Below are 20,032 nucleotides of genomic sequence, written 5' to 3'. Positions count from 1 at the left end.
TTATTTAAGACAGAATTCAAGCTGTTCGACAAATCATCGGACTTTTATCGAAGTGCTTTATCCGTAGTATGTGACAGAAACTCGCAAACTCAAATCGCAACATTCAGACTAAAACACAAAGGAAAACAATCTATAACGGTGAGTGCTGCATCTAAGTAAGTAAAGAACCGTGCTGCTATAAGTGAGTGCTCTTCAACAATGTAAACATTCTCACTATTGTATCGGTAAAAAATATATTCTTTGTATTGCTCTCTGCTGACAAATCTGCTTGCCCCATGATGGTGTGCAAAGCAGCTGTCGGATTCGTCTATTTGTGGCTGCGCGCGCGTTTGTGTGTGTGTGGTTGTATGTGTGTGTGAGTGTCTTTCATATCAGCATTGCTGATCCGGTATTCGGTTTGTCTTGTTTCTCTATTGATATATTATGGAAGAATTTGAGTTGCCCTGAGCTATTATTTTCTTCATTAATCTGTTTGTCCTATGTTGTTGTTGTTGTTGTTCTGGTTGATGCTGTCAATACTTTGTGATTTGTGTTTGTGTGTATGTGAGTTTGAGTGTTTTGATTCATATCATACGGATACTTGTGTCTGAGAACAACTGAAACTTCAATTAACAACTACCGCTGGATTCGATCTATCAAAAAGCATTTTTTTTGTGGGTTGCTGCTTTTACTGTGGGTGGTTGCCATTGGAAACTAATTTCTATTACTCTATTCATTCATAAACTTAAACAACAATCGGGAGAAAGGTACGATTTAAGCCTCGCCGTGTATGAAGAAGAAACTTGGTTCCCATGCGTTTTGTTTGAGAAGCTATTTTAGTCACCCTGTGGAATTTCTCGCTTCTAGCATCGCTTTAGATACAATGTTTTAATTTACTTTTGTTTGTTTTTGTTGTGTCCATTACTACACTTACCATCCAAAATCGAACTAAGTGTTTTGCTTCTATTTGCCTAAACGTACAGACTTAACTAATGTTTGCTCTTCACGGTTACAAGCTACATTATTTAACCTTTTTGACATATTTGATATTTTTTTCAGTGTTCACCTAAAATCTACGTTCAATGCCGAAAATATACCCAGAAACTTATTTTTTCTTCTCATTTAACCTAAAAGGAAATTTGATTAAGATAACAACAATAAAGCTATAATTTTGGTAATGTAAATTTTGAATTTTGACTAGCGCCGTTTGCCGAAATAATAAATGCCAAATAAAGCTCAGTTCCAAAAGTGTTTTTTTTTCTCAGTTTTACAGCCAATTGTTATTGTTCGATAATTTTAATCAGTTCCGAAACGTTTCGATAAATTTTGAATTTTGTCATCCAAAATGAGTCTCTTTTTCTCCCACGCGCAGTTGCTAAAAAATTTCCAAACGTGAGTTTTCTTTTTTTCACCTTCTGCTGCCCGTCGTGTTGTTTTATTTTTTGTTATTATCAAAATCACAGATTATTGTGTATCTTCTTAAATATATTCGAATCGTGAACAGGGGTGAGAACCAAAAGAAGCTTCTATTTTGCAACTGTGTTGTTTTCACTACTTTCGTAAAGATGTACGTAAATTTGAAGTGTTTTTTTTTTTCTAAACTCGCTTATGAACGCTGAAGCAAATTTTTGGTTATCTTCTTCAAGACCATAATTGTGTTTGCTTTGGTTTGACCTAACGGCTTTGCAAAGCGTACATCCGTGTGTCTGTGAGAGAGTGTGTCTTAACGGTAGGGGTTGTGTGTGTGTATGTATGTGGGTATGTGCGAGTGCTTTCCGCTGGTCTCTCGGTATCAGTGTTGCTGTGATTTTGTGTCATTTACGCGGAAACGGTTCTCCTTGTAGTCTCTTTTACTAAAGTTGTGTGTCCGTATGTGTGTATGAGTGTTATTATTGTATCGGTAATATCATCAACCTTAACCGACTAAATGGTTTCTTTTGTGTTCATAGATTTTTTGTTTACTTTTTACACATTTTTCTCTTTTCCATTTATCTCGATCATAATATTGGTTTCAAAAGTAAATTAACTTGTTATATTTTTTTATTTCCATTTTTTTTATTATTTAGAGGCACTCTAAGCTACAAATCGACCAAAACTCGCAGACGCATAGTATTTTTAGGGCAGTATTTCCAATCACTTTTCACTATCTTTTGCAGCGGTCTCGAATTTCAGTCATATTTGCTTCAGTGTATGTATGTATGTGTTATCGGGTTTCATTTTTCAACGGTTTTCGACTTCGTAGATGTGTATGAATGTGTTTGTATTCTCGTGTATGAGGGAGTTTTTTTTTATAAAAATATTTTCACGCGTTTTTTCATCACTATGATACGTCGTTCCTTGAGGAGAAAAGCTGAAATTCTAAACGTGTTTGGATTTATCCATTGAGTCTGTGTACGTGTCCGCCTGAAGCGTGTTTTGAAAAGTCTGGAATGCCCGATTTAAGTGTATTGGTGTAGAGGTGCATTCAATAGCGTCGGCATTCCGTTGTTCAAGGGTGTAAGTGTAATTCTAATTACATTTTCTTTATGTACTTTTGTGTGTTTATGAAACTATTTCTAAACGTGTATCTGTGTGCTGATATATGTTTTGTTTCATGGATTTTCCTTCTTTCATATAAAAGGTATATTTTTCATATAAATACGATCTATGCTCTTATCGTCTAAATCCTAAGGTTTAATCATTCTTTACTTAACCTCTTCTTCTGCAAGATATTGTAAGTGATAATTATTGCTATACTTGTTTTTCTCCTCTTTGTTTTCCGCAACTTGCAGTTTTACTTTCTACTTCTTGTAATAGTACTAAAATATTTTCTAAGTATATGTATATAGAATTAGTATATTAATAATTGATTTTCCTTCCAGTAATATTATCTTATCTTTTTACATACGAAGAGTTACAACTCTCTCTATCTTGACACGTCCCTTACACGCTAGATCACTAATCATCATACTATAATAGCAATATAATGATCCAAAACGGTTAGAATCCGTTTTCTTAATTTTCTCCGTTCCGTTCTTCTAGGTCTGTGTGTGTGTATGTGTTCGCCGCGCTTGGTTCAATTTCTTTCCCGCTTACACAAACTCCTATTTTAGATAATAGCCTATTTTTTCCCCTTAATAAAAAAAGTGTCTCATCCCTTCCTGTTTGATGCTTTCTATTCTCTTCAATCGCTCAACCCAACACTTCTTGCTGTCTGTCGTTTATTTACAAACACACTCTTTACATTTTGCTACGAATGCTGCGATCGGAATCGGGAAATCAGCATGTAAATATATGAAAAAATAAATATATGTATATTTGTTTGTTTACGCCTGCCAAGCTTGTTTCGTCACCATTCAAGTGTGTCTGTGTGTGTGTGACGTGTTTCTCCTCGTACTGAAGTGTGTCCCGTAAGAAGCAACCACGAGCAACGTTTCGAGTGTGTTTGTTTGCTAGCCTGTTTGCGTGTGTTTTGTAAAGTAGTTTCACGGTATTTGTAGTAAAACAAGGGCAAAATAATTTAAGTTAAAAATTATACTAAACAACAGAATATTCATTAACAAAAAGGAACTTTTAGCTATGGTAAACAAATATTTCAGAAATATTTAGTCGCTTCCGGCTTTTGATTTCCTCTCGCAGTAGTAGTGTACGTTAATCTGTTACACGTATTCGTAAATAGTATAAATTAAAAATAAAGTTTGTAAAACAATATAGGTTTTTGCTACACAAATAAAAAGGAGTTTAGTTTTGTGGAACTTTGTTTCATTTCTAATGGTAATCAATTTCTGGTTAGTTTTTTTTGCGATTGATTTTTCTAATCTATGAAATTCGACTCGAAGGAGATTGTGCGGTGCCTCGGAAAGATGACAATTTAAAGTACTTAAGTAACGTAATAAACGGAATAAAGTCACGAATATAATACGTAAGAATCTTCCCAAAAAGAACATTAGCATGCTGCATATTTGAAGAAGCTTAGTCAATTCTTTTATTGGCGCCCTCCCGTTGGGCGCCAACTGTGTAGTTTCGTCTCTTGAGGCGTTGTTAAGCAGCTTTGGTTTGAAAGTCATTAGGCACTCAAAATGTGCCTGAATCTGATTTTAAAAGAACAGTCGACTTCCACTCGTCCTGTTATCTATATTGGAGAAATGATCTGATCATGCTTTTCGCTGGTTATCAACAGCCGACGCATTTCGCGCCCACTCGAATGAATGTTTGCAGCAAAATGGGCGAAAAGAGATCGAGAGTCACAAAATGAGTAAAAAAATCCCAAAAAAAAAAAAATTAGGAAAGAACAGCTACAGGCTGAGGCAGGTAGAAGATTTTTGAAATCAACAGTCGATTAACATTTTTAGTTTGGATGATATTTTGTCCTAAGATAGGTTATAATGTTCCCTAACAACCGTTTTTACATAGCAAGATGGGTATTTTTAAAGAAAAAAAGTATTTATAACAAAAATTTGTCTTGTCAAAGCTGAAATTTTGCTTTTATGGCCCTTTATCCTAAATCTAAATCATTGAGAATCATCTCAGAATAAAATCGTTTGTTGGTTGTTGCTAAGGGTCTGTCTCATTTGGAGAATTAAACTTAAAAGTGACAGTTCGAAAATTAAAAAATGACCCGATCATAAGAATGGCTGGTGCTACCCAGCAATTCCAATAAGACATCTATGAAAAATGTTTCGATATCTGTCAAAAGTAATCTTTCTCTGCGAGGAGGGTTCTTCGATAATTATTGAAATGTCGTTTTAAAGTTTAATTTCAGTTCAATTCTCCAATTGAGACAGACCCTAAGCGATTTATGGCTGAAAAATACGGAGGAGGGCCGTTTGGCCGAAAGCCATTTGCACGAAGGCCACTAAGCCGATAGTTTTATCATTTGGCCGAATAAACCATTAGCTCGAATCCTATCTGGCCGAAATGGACATTCGGCTGGTCAAAAGGGCCATTTGGATGAAAATGTCGTTTGGCCGAACAGGTCATATAGCCGAAAATGTTTTTTTTTGCCGAACAGGTGATTTGACCGAAAAGATAATTTGTTTGAATAGGCCATTTGGCGAAAAAAAAATTGGCCGAATATGTCATTTGGCAGACAGAGGCATTCACATGAAAATGTCATTAGGACGAGCAAGTCCAGTAGCCGACACATTCATTTGGCTGAATAGGTCATTTGGTCGAAAATGTCGTTTTGCCGAAATAGTCGTTTGGCGGACGCCTCACTTCACCATTTAGCCAAACTAATCATGTGGCCGAAAATGTCGTCTGGCCGAACTTGTCATATGGCGCATAATGTCGTTTGGCTAATCTGATCATTTGGCTGAAAATGTCGTTTGGTCGAAATGGTCGTTTGTCAGAAAGCGCCATTCCGCGGTTAATGACATTTAGCCAAACAGTTACTGTGTTCGATAATGTCGTTTGGCCGAATGAATCATATGACCGTAAATAGTGAACAATAGTGAATGTGAAAAATTTGAAGTATTTAATGATAATTGAGAAATGAGGAGTAAGAATTGTTAAGTGAAAAATGATGAGTAAGGGGTGAGAAGTAAGCCGTCTCACTAGTTACTCACATCACATTTCTCACTTCTGGCTCATCAGTTTTAACTTTTCATTTCTCACTTCTTACTTTTCACAGTGTGAAAAGAGAATTGAGAAATGAAAAGTGGAAAATGAAAAGTGTGAAGTGAGGCGTCACGCTTCTCACTACTCAATCCTCTTCTATAACTTCTTATTCCTCGCTTCTCACTTTTCAAAGTGAGAAGTGAAAAGTCACTTCACACTTTTCACATTCACTATTGTTCGGCTAAAAGCCAACGACATTTTCGACATTATGAGCTGTTTGGCCAATCGACATTTTCGAGCGTATGGTTTGTTCGGCCAAATGGCCCTTTCTGTTAAACGATCATTTCGGCTCAAAAGACCTATGGCTTTCGAATGGCTTTCGGCCGAATGAGTTTCGGCCAATCTTTTCCCAAATCTACAACAAAGAAAAGTAAACTATTCTTGAAAGAAAAATAAATCTAAAGCGGCCTTCCTGACAGCAGCGGACTTCAGTCCTTCTCATTCATTTGTGTTAGAACGCCGGATTTCTTCCCAATGAGGAAAAAACGATCATTAAATTGATTGTGCAAACAAACGACCGATACCCCGAGTTGAAAAGTGCAGTCGAATTAATTCGCTGAACGGTTTGTTGACCAACGATCTGGTTTGGCGTCACTAATTTGGTTGTAGCCCATTTAAATAAGACGTCAACATCCAAAAAATGGTTCGTTCGCTACTTTGAATAAGAGCGAAATTAGGGTTTTTGAAATTAAAATCGGCAAAAAATGGATTCATACGGCATTGGGGATCACAGATACACTGAAACAAAAACGTTTTACAAATAAGTTCTGCTAGTTTTTTTTTTAAATATTAAAGTCATCATCGGTGACCGCACAACCGGATTCGAGTCGAAAACTCTAGTGCTTTCAACGGAGACATGAGTGTGTAAAGATAATATTTGTCTTGAGAAGCAGTTGCGTGGTGAAAATAAGGAAATAAAAATGGGTGCAAGAAAATCAGTTGCCTGCAGAAACGGTACAGTTAGCAGTTAGATGATACATACAGTTTATCACAACGGTTCTAACGGAATAACAACATAGAAGAACAAAGGTTGAGGTTAAGATGTAAGCGTGTTTGAACTATTTAACTGTTTAACTATATATGAAAGTGTGTCTGTGCATCTGTAAGCGAGAAAATATTTGCTTCACGTGTAAAATAGTGTGTTGGTGTGTGTTCTATCAAATGGAATGTAACGCTTGAAAGAAAATTGTATTTGAACCAAACGAGTTTTTTTTTTCGATCATACTTAACAATTTTTAGCACTACAACTTAGCACTATTTCCTACTACCCAGTAGCAATTTTTTCTTAATCTTGGATTTTTTTTCTTATCTTTTTTTTTGCCTAAAATTATCAAATCTCGATTCATAAAGTGGAGGAGAAAACGTGTGTCAAACGCGTTGCGCTTTGTTTTTCCTAAGGTTAGAATTCATTTTTGTTGGATTTTAATAGATTTCATTCCGACTAGGGAAAAAATCGCGATACATATTTGCACGGTCGCGTCCGTGCCTTACTTGTTTGTCGTCAATCGCCAACACATTAAATAACTCAATTATGGATTGCCGAAATAATTTTGAATAATTAAGCCTAAATAAAATTTTGATTAGATTCGATAAAAGTTAAATTTTGACTTGATTGGTTGCTTTGTTTTGTTATTCTATCTAAAGCCGAAACGGAAGCCGTTTTCCATCACAATAAATTTTGAGATCCATGAAGTGTTTTCGAAACGAGTACGCCAATGCAGCGGAGGTGGTTTTCCCTATAATTAAGTTACTTAACATTACGTTTGTGTGTGTGTGCGCGCGCATGTTCAGTGAGTTGGGTGCAGCAACTCGCTTTCCACCAAACAAAAATAAAAACGTAAATTGTTCATCTCTATCACAGCCAATGGTTACGCAGAATCTTCTGGTTGCATTTCTTTCAGTGTTTTTCTCCATTGAGTTTTTTTTTGTGTGTTCGAAAAAAGTCGCCAATTTGCCATTTTTCCCGTCGCGTTTTTCTTTAACTAATCTTACTCAACAAATACTACGAAAGATTTGCTTAACTTAACAACGTAAATTTGAACTAGGTTTATCACAACACGTTTTTTTAGTCGTAGCTGGGTGCTACTTTGATTTGCCGAAACGATAATTTTGAACTTTGGTTTTTGGTTGCCGAAACAGTCAATTTTGATCATCTCCTCCACCTTCGATCAGTTGGTTTTCTGGTAAATCGAAAACTAAACCTAAATCGTTAATTTTGAACGAATTAAAAGTGTTTATAATGCTTAACTTAGTTTGTTTTGAATTAGTTCTGTTTTTTTTCTTTTTCAAAGAATGAAAGATTGAAGGTGTGTATGTGTGTAGGTGTGATTACTCTTCTCGTGTGATATGCAACTAGAGTTAATTTTGCCTAAATTTATACTACTTCCGCGCTCTTCCCTGCTTAACGATCTAAATGGTAATTTTTTTTTTTGTATCGACTTCTCCTTTGCCAAAAGCCTTCGAACGAACTCAGAAACTGTTGTTTTCCGGCAACGACCTTTTCGCTTTACACCAAATTGGAAGCTGTTTAAACATTCCCAGCACCGTTCGGTGTTGTTTTTGGGACCAAAGAAATCGCTCTTAAACTAAAATTCTTTACACATTAATAAGGAACGTAATGCTTTCGCTTCTAATCTGCCCTCTCGCTTTTCCTTCCCCATGTATTCGTTCTTCGTCCTCTTCCCGCGCATTTGTGTTTGTGTATGTGTTCAATTGTGTTTCTACGTCTGTGTGTGTGTTTAGTTTGAAATAAGAAAATATATGAATAATCTGTATTACATTAATAACGAGGAAAAATAATCAAGGATATGATTCGGTTTACCATTGATGGCAAACCTATAGAAAAACTATTGCGCTTTGTCCCCTATTTTGGGGGACTGCTTTGAGGAGGATTCAAACTACATGTATGCGAGTACACTGAAAAAAAAAGAAATATTATCGTAGCTTTCGTAATCACACGCGTACCGGTTTGATTTGTGGTTGTTACTACAGGAGGAAAAATGTCGATCTATTGTTAACGATTTTGCTTCACACAGCTTCATCTGCATTTGTCGGGGGGTAGGTAATAACTAACTCAATTAATTAATATTCAATAAGATCACAGATGTCTTTTTCTCAATTAATTATGTGTGTACTGTGTGTTTGTGTGTGGTTGTTGTAAGTAATAAATACATTTCATTTCTCATCGTGCTCTTCAAGCGATCTGATTGTAAGGCTCACGGAGCGAGTTAACGACCGTGCGTTTCCATCGAAACCGCACGCGCTGCCAACTGCGTTCCAGAGTGCCTGTCAATCAGCGAAGTAGTTCGCTCGTCGTTCTCGCGAAAGTGTGTAGTTCAAAAGATTTGAGTGTTTTGAATTCCGTCCTCCGAAAATTGACATTTTGACCGGTAATTTTGCGGTTTTTGTTTTCCTTTTTTTGTCTCGCCTGTTATTACGAAGAAATTTTAATTGGTATAGATAGCACCAATATATTTTAATTATATTATATGTGGTTGTGTCTGTGTTTTCTGTGTGGTGTGGTAGGTTGATTACTATATAAAATTACTCTTTATATGTATATATTGCTTCATTACTCGCGCGATTCATCCTAACTTTACCGTGTGTTTTGTTTACTTCAGGGGGAGGAAACGAAGGGTTCGCTACTAGGGGGGTGTTTTGTTAGTTTTTCTTAATAGCTTCTTTTGTTGTCCCGTAATGGTATATATGTGTGGGTATGTAAGTTATTTTTTAACTCTTAGTGTACGGAGGCTTCTCCTGTGCGTCGCTTCCCGCTATTGTTTGTTTTGTTTTGTTGATTCCCACTGCCATCTGCTGGTATCCTGCTTCATTAGTTTTGTGTTTTACAGTTTGGTTGGTCTTCCGCGATCTGCTTGTTGGTGCTGCTACGATAGTCGCACTATGGAGAGATGCTGAAGGTCGTTCAGGTGAAGCCGTACATATCACAATGATGCTGCAGGTTGTAGAGCAGGAGGAAGTTCAGCAGGTGCAGATCGTCGCACTATTGGGGCTCATCCTTCCCGTCGATCGGCGAGGGCGATAGGAACTTCCGCACGTACTTTGGGTAGTGCGTCTTCTCGTGCGCCTTCAGGATCGTCGATCGGGAGAACGTCTTGCCGCACATCCCGCAGCGAAATGGTCGCTCGCCTGGATAATTATGTGAAAAAAAGAGTTATTCAGGTTAATTTAAAATGATCTTTAAGGTTGCAATCCACATTCATAATCAAAACAGCGTTTTTCATGTTTCAGATTACACTTAACATAAAATTGAAAAGCCTGCATTACAGAAACAGGTTGAACAAATATGAACAATGTTTCAAAATGTTTGTATTTGGTCAAGGGAACAAATTTAATAGAAAATGACTCCAGATTGTCGTCGTACCAGAAGGAATCTACGTCACAAGGTGAGTATTTTATATCTGAGTTCAGGGCACCGTAGCAGCTCAAGGGAAGTAAAAATCTACTGCAAAGATGTTGATTCTGAATTCGACCAAAATCTGGTCTCAGTGTTCTATACCATTTTGTGACGTGTTTGGTCGAATAGGTCATACGGCCGAAAGTGCTGTTTGGTCGAAAGTGTCATCTGGCCAAATTGTTGCCGAAAAAGTCGTCGGCTATAGCGAATAGGCTATAGCCGAAGATGCCGTTTGGCAGAAAAGGCCATTTGGCCGAACGAATCGACTTTTTTGGTCATATCATTTGGCCGAAGGCTCCGAAGGCGAAATGAAGCAACGGCCTCAAGTGTTCGTTTGGCCTTGTAGATCAATGCCGATTGGCTGAAATGGCCGAAAATGCTGTTTGGCCGAAATGTTTGTTTGGCAGATAGGGCTAATTGGCCGAAGATGTAATTTTGCGAAAGGATCTACATTTTTGGCCATATTAATGGATCCAGCAAATGACATTTTCAACCCAATGTGTCCGAAAAAGTCCTTTGACTGAAGTAGTTGTTTGGCCTTGGTCATTTGGCGGAAATCGATGAACGGGTCGACAATTTTGACCATTGACGTTCAGCAAATAACAATTCTGTGCGCCGCTGACGATTTTCTTACTCCGCCGCCGCCGTCTAAAATGAATCGGTACAGAGCCGTATAAAAATTGACTACGCCGCCGAATATGTTTTACCACGTATTTCAAGGATTGAAGCAATGATTAACTATGGAAGTAGTAGGCTATTTAGTTTCGTACATTTTTAAAAGGAGCATTTCATTGTTGAGTACAATTCTTCTGTCAGAAAATCATATTTTCAGCCGAGTTTATAAGACATTTATCTATGTACAATTTGTACAGCACTCATTCGCATTTCTGATAAAATTTTAAAATTGCAAAATCCACGTGACATTTAATCTTTTAGAAAATTAGGAATTGCTCCTTCAGACTTTCCTATTGTAAAAGCTATGGGTTTTCGATAAATAATTTCATTATTCCAGGATTTCGTCATTCTAGAATTTCATTTTTGATTGCAATTCGATTGGAAATTCAACTTTTTTTTTAATTTCAAATAAACTCCCTCTGAAAATACTTCTACTTTAAGAATTTCTCCTGGAACATCTTCTAAACCTGCTTCAGCAATTCCTGCGAGAGTTTCTCCTGAAAGTCAAAAGGAAAATCCACTCAGATTTTCGAGAATTTACTCAAAAGTTTCTTCAGGGATTTAAACCAGGGATACCGTTGCGAATTTCTCCTGGAATTCCATCAATATCTCTTCCAGAATTTTTTTTCGAGAGTTCCTCTAGTCCATTGGGAAATCCACTCGGAATTTCGTCTGAACTTCTTTTCTGGAATTCATTTATAATTCCTCCAGGAATTTAAACCAGTAATTCCGTCGCGACTTTTCAGAAATTTCCTCCAAGAAATCATCCACAAATTACTTATCATTATTTACCAGGAGCTCCCGTGGAGCAGTTTCTAGAGAATGCCTTGAGAAATGTCTGGAAAATTTAAATACAAATGTCCAAAACAAATTTTTGGAAAATTATCGAGATGTTTTATAGAGGTACTTCTTGACATATTTCTGGAACATTCTTGCATTAATTTCCGTTGAAATTCGGGGAGGAATTTTGGGAATCATTTCTGGAAAATAATTTAGAGGAGTTCGCTAAGTAATTATCGGGATGAGTTCTGAAGGCATTTCCGGGGTAAGTTCTATCTGTTAGCAGGATCCTGAAGGGGTTTCTCGGTGAATTTTTGGACAAATTTCGGTAGGACTAACTGAAAACAGTCTTATGGAAATTCCGGTAGGCAATTTATATTAGAGCAATGCGCGTAAGGTGGTACAGGAAGGAATTTCTGGAAGAATTCCTAGGAGGAGAGTGTAAGCTGCATTTACAGGAATTCCATATGAATCTCGGAAGGAATTGAGAGTTAAGTTCTGGAGAGTTTTCGAAGTGTTTATCGTAGGGCTACTGAAATAATTTGTGAAGAGGTCTATCCAGGAAATAATCTAAAGAAATTTACCTAGAATTAACTTTTGGAGGAGTTCCTGGAGGAACTTTCAGAAGAATACCGTGAACAACATCGGAAGAAATTCCTGAAGGAACTTCTAGAGGAATTCCTGAATGAACCTCCAGAGGAAGAGAGTGATTTTAGGCCGAATTACTTCTGCCCAGACCAGCTTTCCCGGCTGAACGAAATGGCTGAAAATGTCATTTGACTGAAATTGTTACGACATTTCCGGCTGCAAGTCATTTTCGGCCAAACAACATTTTCTGCCAGCCAACCTTTTCGGACAAACGGCGTTTCCGGCAAAAAAAACCTTTTCGGCAACAATCCGAACGAATGACCCTATCTGCCAAATGATCGTTTCGACCAAACAGCACTTTCGGCCATATGACCGATTCGACCAAACAAATTTTTCGGCCTGTTGATGTATGTCCATTTTGGTCAAATGACTGCCAAATTGCTTTTTCTGCCAGACGAAAATGTCGGCCAAATGACCTATTCGGCCAAACGACTTTTCCGGCAGCAATTCGGCCGAATGGCCTTTTCTACCAAATGATCATTTCGACCAAACAGTACTGTCGGCCTTTTGACCTATTGAACCAAACGACTTGTTCGGGAAAATGAACGTACGACATTTCCGGCTGTATGTCCATTTCGGCCAGATGGGCTTCTGCCTATTGGTTTGTTCGGCTGAATTACACTTTTGGTCAAACAACATTTGGCTTTGTGGCCTTCAGCCAAATGGTTTTTGGTCAAACGGCCCTTGAGCTTCCGTGGGAATTCCTGGAGGATCTTCCGGAAGAATCTTTGGAGGAATTCCTGAAGGAACTTCCGAAGGAATTCCTTGAGGAATCTTTGGAGGAATTTATGGAGGAACTTCCGGCGGAATTCCTGGAGGAACTTCCGGAAGCATTCCTGGAGGAACTTCCGGAGGAATTTTTGGAGGAACTTCCGGAGGAATTCCTGGAGGATTTCCTTGAGCAACGCCCAGAGGAACTTCCGGAGGAATTCCTGGAGAACTTGAGGAGGAATCCCTGGAGAACTTCCGGAGGAATTTTTGGAGGAACTTTCAGACGAATTCCTGGAGGAACTTCCAGACGAATTCCTGGAGGAACTTCCAGACGAATTCCTGGAGGAACTTCCAGACGAATTCTTGGAGGAATTCCTGGAAAAAAATCCGGAGGAATTCCTGGAGGAACTTCCGGAGGAATTCCAGGAGGAACTTCCGGAGGAATTCCTGTAGGAACTTCCGGAGGCATTCCTAGAGGAACTTCCGGAGGAATTTCTGGAGGAACTTCCGGAGGAACTTCTGGAGGAACTTCCGGAGGAATTCCTGGAGGTTTTCCTTGAGCAACGCCCGGAGGAACTTCCGGAGGAATTCCTGGAGGAACTTCCGGGGGAATACCTGGAGGAACTTCCGGAGGAATTTTAGGAGGAACTTCCTGAGGAATTCCAGGAGGAACTTCAGGAGGAATTCTAGGAGGAATTTCCAGAGGAATTCTAGGGGGGATTTCCGGAGGAATTCCAGGAGGAACTTCCGGAGGAATTCTAGGAGGAACTTCCAGAGGAATTCCAGGAGGAACTTCCGGAGGAATTCTAGGAGGAATTTCCAGATGAATTCTAGGAGGAATTTCCGGAGGAATTCCAGGAGGAACTTCCGGAGGAATTCCAGGAGGAGCTTCCGGAGGAATTCCAGGAAGAACTTCCGGAGCAATTCCAGGAGTAACTTCCGGAGGAATTCCAGGAGGAATTTCCTGAAGAATTCCAGGAAGAACTTCCGGAGGAATTCCAAGAAGAACTTTCGGAGGAATTCCAGGAAGAACTTCCGGAGGAATTCCAGGAGGAACTTCCGGAGAAATTCGTGGAGGAACTTCTGGAGGAATTCCAGGAGGAGCTTCTGGAGGAATTCCTGGAGGAACTTCCGAAGGAATTCCAGGAAGAACTTCCGGAGGAATTCCAGGAAGAACTTCCGGAGGAATTCCAGGAAGAACTTGCGGAGGAATTCCAGGAGGAACTTCCGGAGGAATTCCAGAAGGAACTTCCGGAGAAATTCCAGGAGGAACCTCCGGAGGAATTCCAGGAGGAACTTCCGGAGGAATTCCAGGAAGAACTTCCGGAGGAATTCCAGGAGGAACTTCCGGAGGAATTCCAGGAGGAACTTCCAGAGGAATTCCTGGAGGAACATCCGGTGGAACTTCGGAGGAATTTCTGGAGGAACTTCCGGAGCAAATCCTGGAGGAACTTCCAGAGGAGTTCTTGGAGGAATATCCGGAGGAACTTCTGGAGGAAATCCTGGAGGAACTTCTGGAGGAACTCCTGGAAGAATTGGCAGAATTTCTGAAGGAAGTTTCGAAGGAATTTCTGAAACATCTTTCACATCAACTTCAAGTTGAAATTCCGAAGAAACGCAGTCGCCGACCAAAATTGTTACAAACGCCGCCGTCGAATATTTTCGGATTGGGCCTGATGACCATTCATCCATCCGACCATCAGATGGATCAAATACCGTCAGAACACATTCCCAGGAACTTATTTCGTAAGATCATAAAGTCTGACGAATCGCAAGTCAGGTTTCAATAAACCAGCATTCTAGGGTGTTCCGGAATGTGATCAGATGAATACAATGCCATCGGAGCATATTCCAATACCATTGTGTTGTAAAATCATGAAGTTTCACACGTCGCCTATCAGTTCTCAGAACTGATTAAAAAATGTCGTCTTCCCTAAGGGAACCAGCCGTCTTCTTATTCCATTTGATTTGTTGGCCTGTTGCTATGGACAAAATTTTATTGAAATCAGTCAACGGTTAGGCGATACTGGACTTATTTGGAAGTTTGTCTCCGTTTCAGCTATGACTGTACAGTAGGGTGCCAATTGCCATTGGAATGTATGCGAAAATAAAAAAATGGGTAGTGCTTAAAAGTTTCATCTTCTCGGAAAAGTCCCTATGCAAAAAATTCAGCTCAATCGTTTTTTCAAAGTTTGACTTTTTTTTATACACGAAAAAATGTTGTGGAAATGCATGAAACGTAGAGATCTGGTGTTAAAACGAAAACAAAATTTTGAAAACAATTTTTTTTTCGGACTTTCAAAATTTTTGGGACTTGGACATTTTTTGCCATTTTTGCTCCTACTGTACGGTCATAGCTGAAGTACAGTACTGATAAATTTCGTTTCATTCATATGAAAAGCGTATTGAAGGGAGGCTTCAAATTCGGTTGAAGGGAGGCTTATGGGTCTCTTGGAAGGCGGCCTCCGAGCCCTTGAGAGGGGACTTCAGAGCCTCTAAATAGGAGGCTCCAGGCTCTGATCCTCTTGAAGATAGGCTTCAGAGTCTCACGACAGCGGCTTTCGAGCCACTTAGAAGGCTTCTAAGTATCTTGAAAGTACGTTTCCAAGCCTCTTGGAATTTTTTTTTCATGCATCTTTAAGGGAAGCTTCCGAGCCCCATGAAAGGAGGCTTTCGTGCCTTTCGAAGGAATCTTTTCAAGCCTCTCGAACGGATGCTTCTAAGCCTCTTGGCAGAACAATTTCGTGCCTCTTGAAGGGAAGCTTACGAACCTCTTGAAAGGAGGCTTCCGTGCCTTTCGAAAAGATTCTTCCAAGCATCTCTAAGGAAGGCTTCAGAGCCTCTTGAAAGGTGGCTTTTGAGCCACTTGAAAGGAGGCTATCGAGCCTCTCAAAAAGAAGGTTCTGAGCCTCTTGAAAGTATGCTTCCAAGCGTCTTTAATGAAGAATTACGAGCCTCGTAAAGGGAAGCTTCCGAGCCTCTTAAAAGGAGGCTTCCGAGCATCTTGAATAGAGGCTTCAAAGCCTCTTGAAAGGCAACTTTCGAGCCACTTAAAAGGTGGCTCCTGAGCACCTTGAAAGTACGCTTCCAAGCCTCTTGAAAGAAGAATTCCGAGCTTATTGAAGGGAAGCTTCCGAGCCTCTTGAAAGGAGCCTTTCAAACATCTTGAAAATAGGCTACCGCACCTTTTCAAAAGAGGCTTCCGAGCATCTTGGAGGGAGATTTCCGAGCCTCTTGAAAGGCGGTTTTTGAGGCATTTAAAAGGAGGCTTCTGAGCATCTTGAAAGCACGCCTCTGAGCCTTTTGAAAGAAGGCTTCCGCGCCTCTTGAAAGGCGGCTTCCGAGAAGCGTAGAACGATGCCTCTAAGTCTCTTGCAACGGAGCAACTGAACTTTTTGAAAAAAGGCCTCTATGCCATGACTCAAGATTTTAGTTCGAAGCATGTTGTTAACATATTATTTAATATTATGTTCCAAATAGGTAGATTGCATTGAAGTGTTTTTTTTTCAATTTGTTCTTTCAACGATTTGTCCTTTTGATCTTTTTATCGCACAGCCCTTCATGCACTGTGGAGGTTTTCGAGGACAGGATTCAATAGGCTTTGATATACTAATCGCCATGCATATTTTGTACAAGACATAGTTTTTAAATAAAAAAAAACACAAATATCAAAACTTCATCAATACGTTTTGATTGGAATTGTTATACAGCTGCCATTACGCATTCTTGGCCAAGGTACCCCCCGGGGCCAGCGAAGGTACCCTCAGGTGTATGCACATGTACCCCAGGATGAGAATCGTTGCTATAAATCAATAAAATCGCAAAATTATGCAAGTGTGCGTGCATTTTGAAAAAAAAACGTCTCGTTCTCGTTGTTGCTGTTGCGGGGATGTTTTCTGGCACAACTCCATAAGGCGAGTTAATATGTTACTTATTACCTTTTCCTTGATTGATGACTTGTGAGGGAAGTCAGATTTTTTCTTTTTTTGGAAAAGATGTTTAATTTTGATACACATAGTTAAGTTTGCCATTTTAGGGTGTTTTTATGAGATATTGCGAAAAAAGATTCGGCTACCGGTGGGACTTGAACCCACACTATTCCATTTAGTACACGGACGTATTACCAGTTATACAACAGCTGCCCTTACTTATTACATTTGTAGTATTCTTGAAGAAAAATAGCACGAAAGATACCCTTCGCACTTTTTATAGCAAGCAACTGAAAACTGTGTATGGTTTGTTACACTTCTCATGATTGGGACCTCCTGACGATTGATAATGAGTTTTTCAGTTCTCGATTATTTGAACCCTAATGGTGGCAGCGCGTGGCAGCATTGTTTCTGAATATATGTGCTAGGAAAAAAAATTGGACGCGCGGGCATATGACGCGGATTGTAAAACGAAATTCGTCATTGCCGCCATTGCTAAAATCGTGTGTTTTTGCTAGTTTATTTAATAGCAGCTTTATTGTGTGATCTAGCGTAATGGCGTCTTCGAGATATTTTATCAGTAAGTCGATGCGCTTCTTTGGAGGTATTCAGTCTTATGAGTGAATTAGTGAAATAAAAAAAATATTTTTCCAACTTTACAACATGCAAGGTTTTTGTGAGAGTTGTAGCAGAAGTTCTCCTGAAAAACTTTGTCGAAGACACCAAGTTCGTAATTTCATTACTTTTGGAGATTTATCGCTTTTTATGCCAACAAACTTTCAACATGTTTGACGTATAAGCAGGTGTAGAAGAAAATGGAGACGCATGGTGCATTGGTTCATCAACTCCTTGTGTTGGGAGATTGATTTTTGCTTTGCATAGTAGGAAATGATTTTTGATGAAACATTCCTTACTACTCCACACTTTTTAGAAATTTCAATGTCTTATTTTCAAAGGTTGATTAATTTTTTTGGGAAGCATAACATTTCCCTTGAGTGTCATCGAAACATTTTCGTGAATATTTCAACTGAGGCATCCTTAAGTGGATGATGCACGAAAATTGACGCATGACATAGCTTGCAACCTTAAAGATCCTCTCAAATCAATGAAAAAAATATCCACTTACCTGTATGCACCCGACAGTGGTCCTTCATGTGATGCCGTAGCTTGAACGCCTTACCACAGAACTCGCACTTGAACGGCCGGTCCCCGGTGTGCACCGGCAGGTGCGTAATCAGCGACGTTACGTCCGGAAAGCTTTTACCACAGAACTTGCACAGCACCACGTTGCCCTGATCGGCGACGGCCGCATTGCCGGACGCCACGGCCGCTGCTTGCGCCGCAACGGCTGCCACATATTCCAGCTCCATCGGTGTGGCCCCGTCCGGCGACTCCAGCAGCTGTTCCAGCGGAGGGCCACCCCTGTGCGGTCCGAATTGCGACGACGATAGCTGCGAGGGCGACAGTGATGACTGTGATAGGGAAGCAGCTGCCGCAACGGCCGCCGCCTGGGCCTGCTGGTGTTGCGCCTGCTGCGTTAGTTCGTGGTGCTGGATCAGGGCCAAATGTGACGGGTGTATGTGCATCGATGCTTCGCGATATTTGAGCGTCTCCAGCGAGTGCGACAGTATGTGCCGGGTGAGTTTACTCTGGTGGGGAAACGTCGCTCCGCAATATATGCACGGATAGATAGCGGCACCCTGGTCGGGGCCGTCAGCACCACTACTTAATCGACCGCCGACACGGTCTCCAGAACTGCTACCGCTACCAAGCCCTAACGGTGGCCCCCCGAGAACACTCGAACAGAGGCTACTGCCGACGATACTACCGCCGGCGGAGTGCGGTTCTGATGTTTCCTGCAAACCAAACAAAAATCGGACATCAACTTCTTTTGCTACTTTTGTTTTGTTTAGCTATTTGTTCATATCTTCGAGAAAGTCGCTAACAGTCCTAATGTTATCGTAGGGAAACGAAAATCTGATTCGTACGACAAAGAATATAAGGCGAAAGAATCGTGCCGTGTCACAAAAGAGCACGTCACGAAGAATAGCGTTGGAAGGAGTCAGTTTGATGGCGAAGTGGCAACGAAGAGTTCAAAAGAAACTAATAAAGAAGGAATTAAGAAAAGGATCAAAAGTGCCGCGCACGTCAACAGCTTTCCCGGCTGACTTTTTTTGCAAATCGTTCACTCTATCTCTTTCTCTCCTGCTCAGTATCTTTCCCTCAAAATTTAATGAATGAGGTCCGAAGGTTCTCTTCACTTCCTTTTTACATGATTATGTACGTCCAAAATGTTGATAGTAGCTAGTTTCGGTTTTAACTAGTCCGTGACAGTTAGTTTCTCTCTTAATCCGACAGTAAAATGACTTTTGACTTCACTTTGACGCTTCACTTGGTCGACATTAGTGCTACTACTGACTGGTGTGACAACTGAACTCTGTTTCGTTTTCGTTTGTTTAGCAGGACAAATTTTCTTTTTTCAAAACTTTCATTTAGCTTCCAAAATCAAGCGAACTACGAAACAGAGTGACGGAAATGTGTGTCCATATAAAACCTCAATAAATTAACGAAGATAATATTATTTTTGTTTGATGTTTGCGTTCAAAGGAGGAGAGATAGAGGCAGAGTTGGAAAATATAACATTGTAAACGATAGAACTGAAAAACGTCAGGAGTCGGTAAAACAAAACAATGAGATAACGAAAGATAACTAATAAAGGGACCAAAAAGGAAACTCAAGACCAGTTAGTGGCGTCTGTTTTGGCCGGATGTTGGTTCCAAAAACAGTTTGAAAAACTACATTGTTTTAAAACCTATGGTTGGCAGTAGTTCCTCTAAGTTCTGAGTTGACGTTTGACTGTTTGTAATTAATCAAAAATATATCTTTTTTTTTTCAAGAAGTTGAAATTCGATTTTTGTCTGGTTGTATTGGGCATATTTTTTTGTTATTTTTTTTAGGATTTCAGAAGCGCAAGCGCAACGGCGTTTTTGGTTAGGCTCGATACGGTTGATTTTTTGGTTGACTTGACTGAATGACTGATTTGTGACCGATTCGGTTGATGTTTTTTTTGGGGAGGATAGGAATCGGGGTTGTGAAAGTTCCAAAGCAGAGAGAAGGTTCGTTTCGAATTGGTCTTTTGTTTGGGGTTTTAGAGCCTTCTCTCTTTTTTGAGAAACTTTGCGAGGGGCCGTGGATTGAATTTTGTCAAAAACGTATCAATAGTTCCCATTTGCAGAGAGAATTTGTTTTTTTTTGTTGTTTTGTTCTGCTTAGGTATATACACAAAAATTCGATATAA

The 20,032-nt window shown here is 39.7% G+C and overlaps 1 protein-coding gene across 5 annotated transcripts in view; it reads right to left on the bottom strand.

Moving 5' to 3' along the window:
• LOC134207658 (protein tramtrack, beta isoform) overlaps positions 1-20,032 on the bottom strand; it is a 655,620-nt gene that overhangs the window by 19,989 nt on the left and 615,599 nt on the right. For 2 of the 5 annotated variants that reach the window (XM_062683428.1, XM_062683430.1), the window contains exons 7-8: positions 17,861-18,590; positions 4,760-9,723 (exon numbers count right to left, since the gene is read on the bottom strand). The exons of the other annotated variants lie outside the window; for them this stretch is intronic. In XM_062683428.1, the coding sequence (XP_062539412.1) occupies positions 9,578-9,723; positions 17,861-18,590 (876 nt within the window). In that variant the 3' untranslated portion in view covers positions 4,760-9,577. Of the gene's footprint in view, positions 1-4,759; positions 9,724-17,860; positions 18,591-20,032 lie in introns of those variants that run through there. 5 annotated transcript variants of the gene reach the window in all.

This window comes from Armigeres subalbatus, chromosome 1, assembly GCF_024139115.2.
Source record: "Armigeres subalbatus isolate Guangzhou_Male chromosome 1, GZ_Asu_2, whole genome shotgun sequence".
Lineage (NCBI taxonomy): Eukaryota > Metazoa > Arthropoda > Insecta > Diptera > Culicidae > Armigeres > Armigeres subalbatus.
This window is presented reverse-complemented; position numbering and strand designations above follow the sequence as displayed.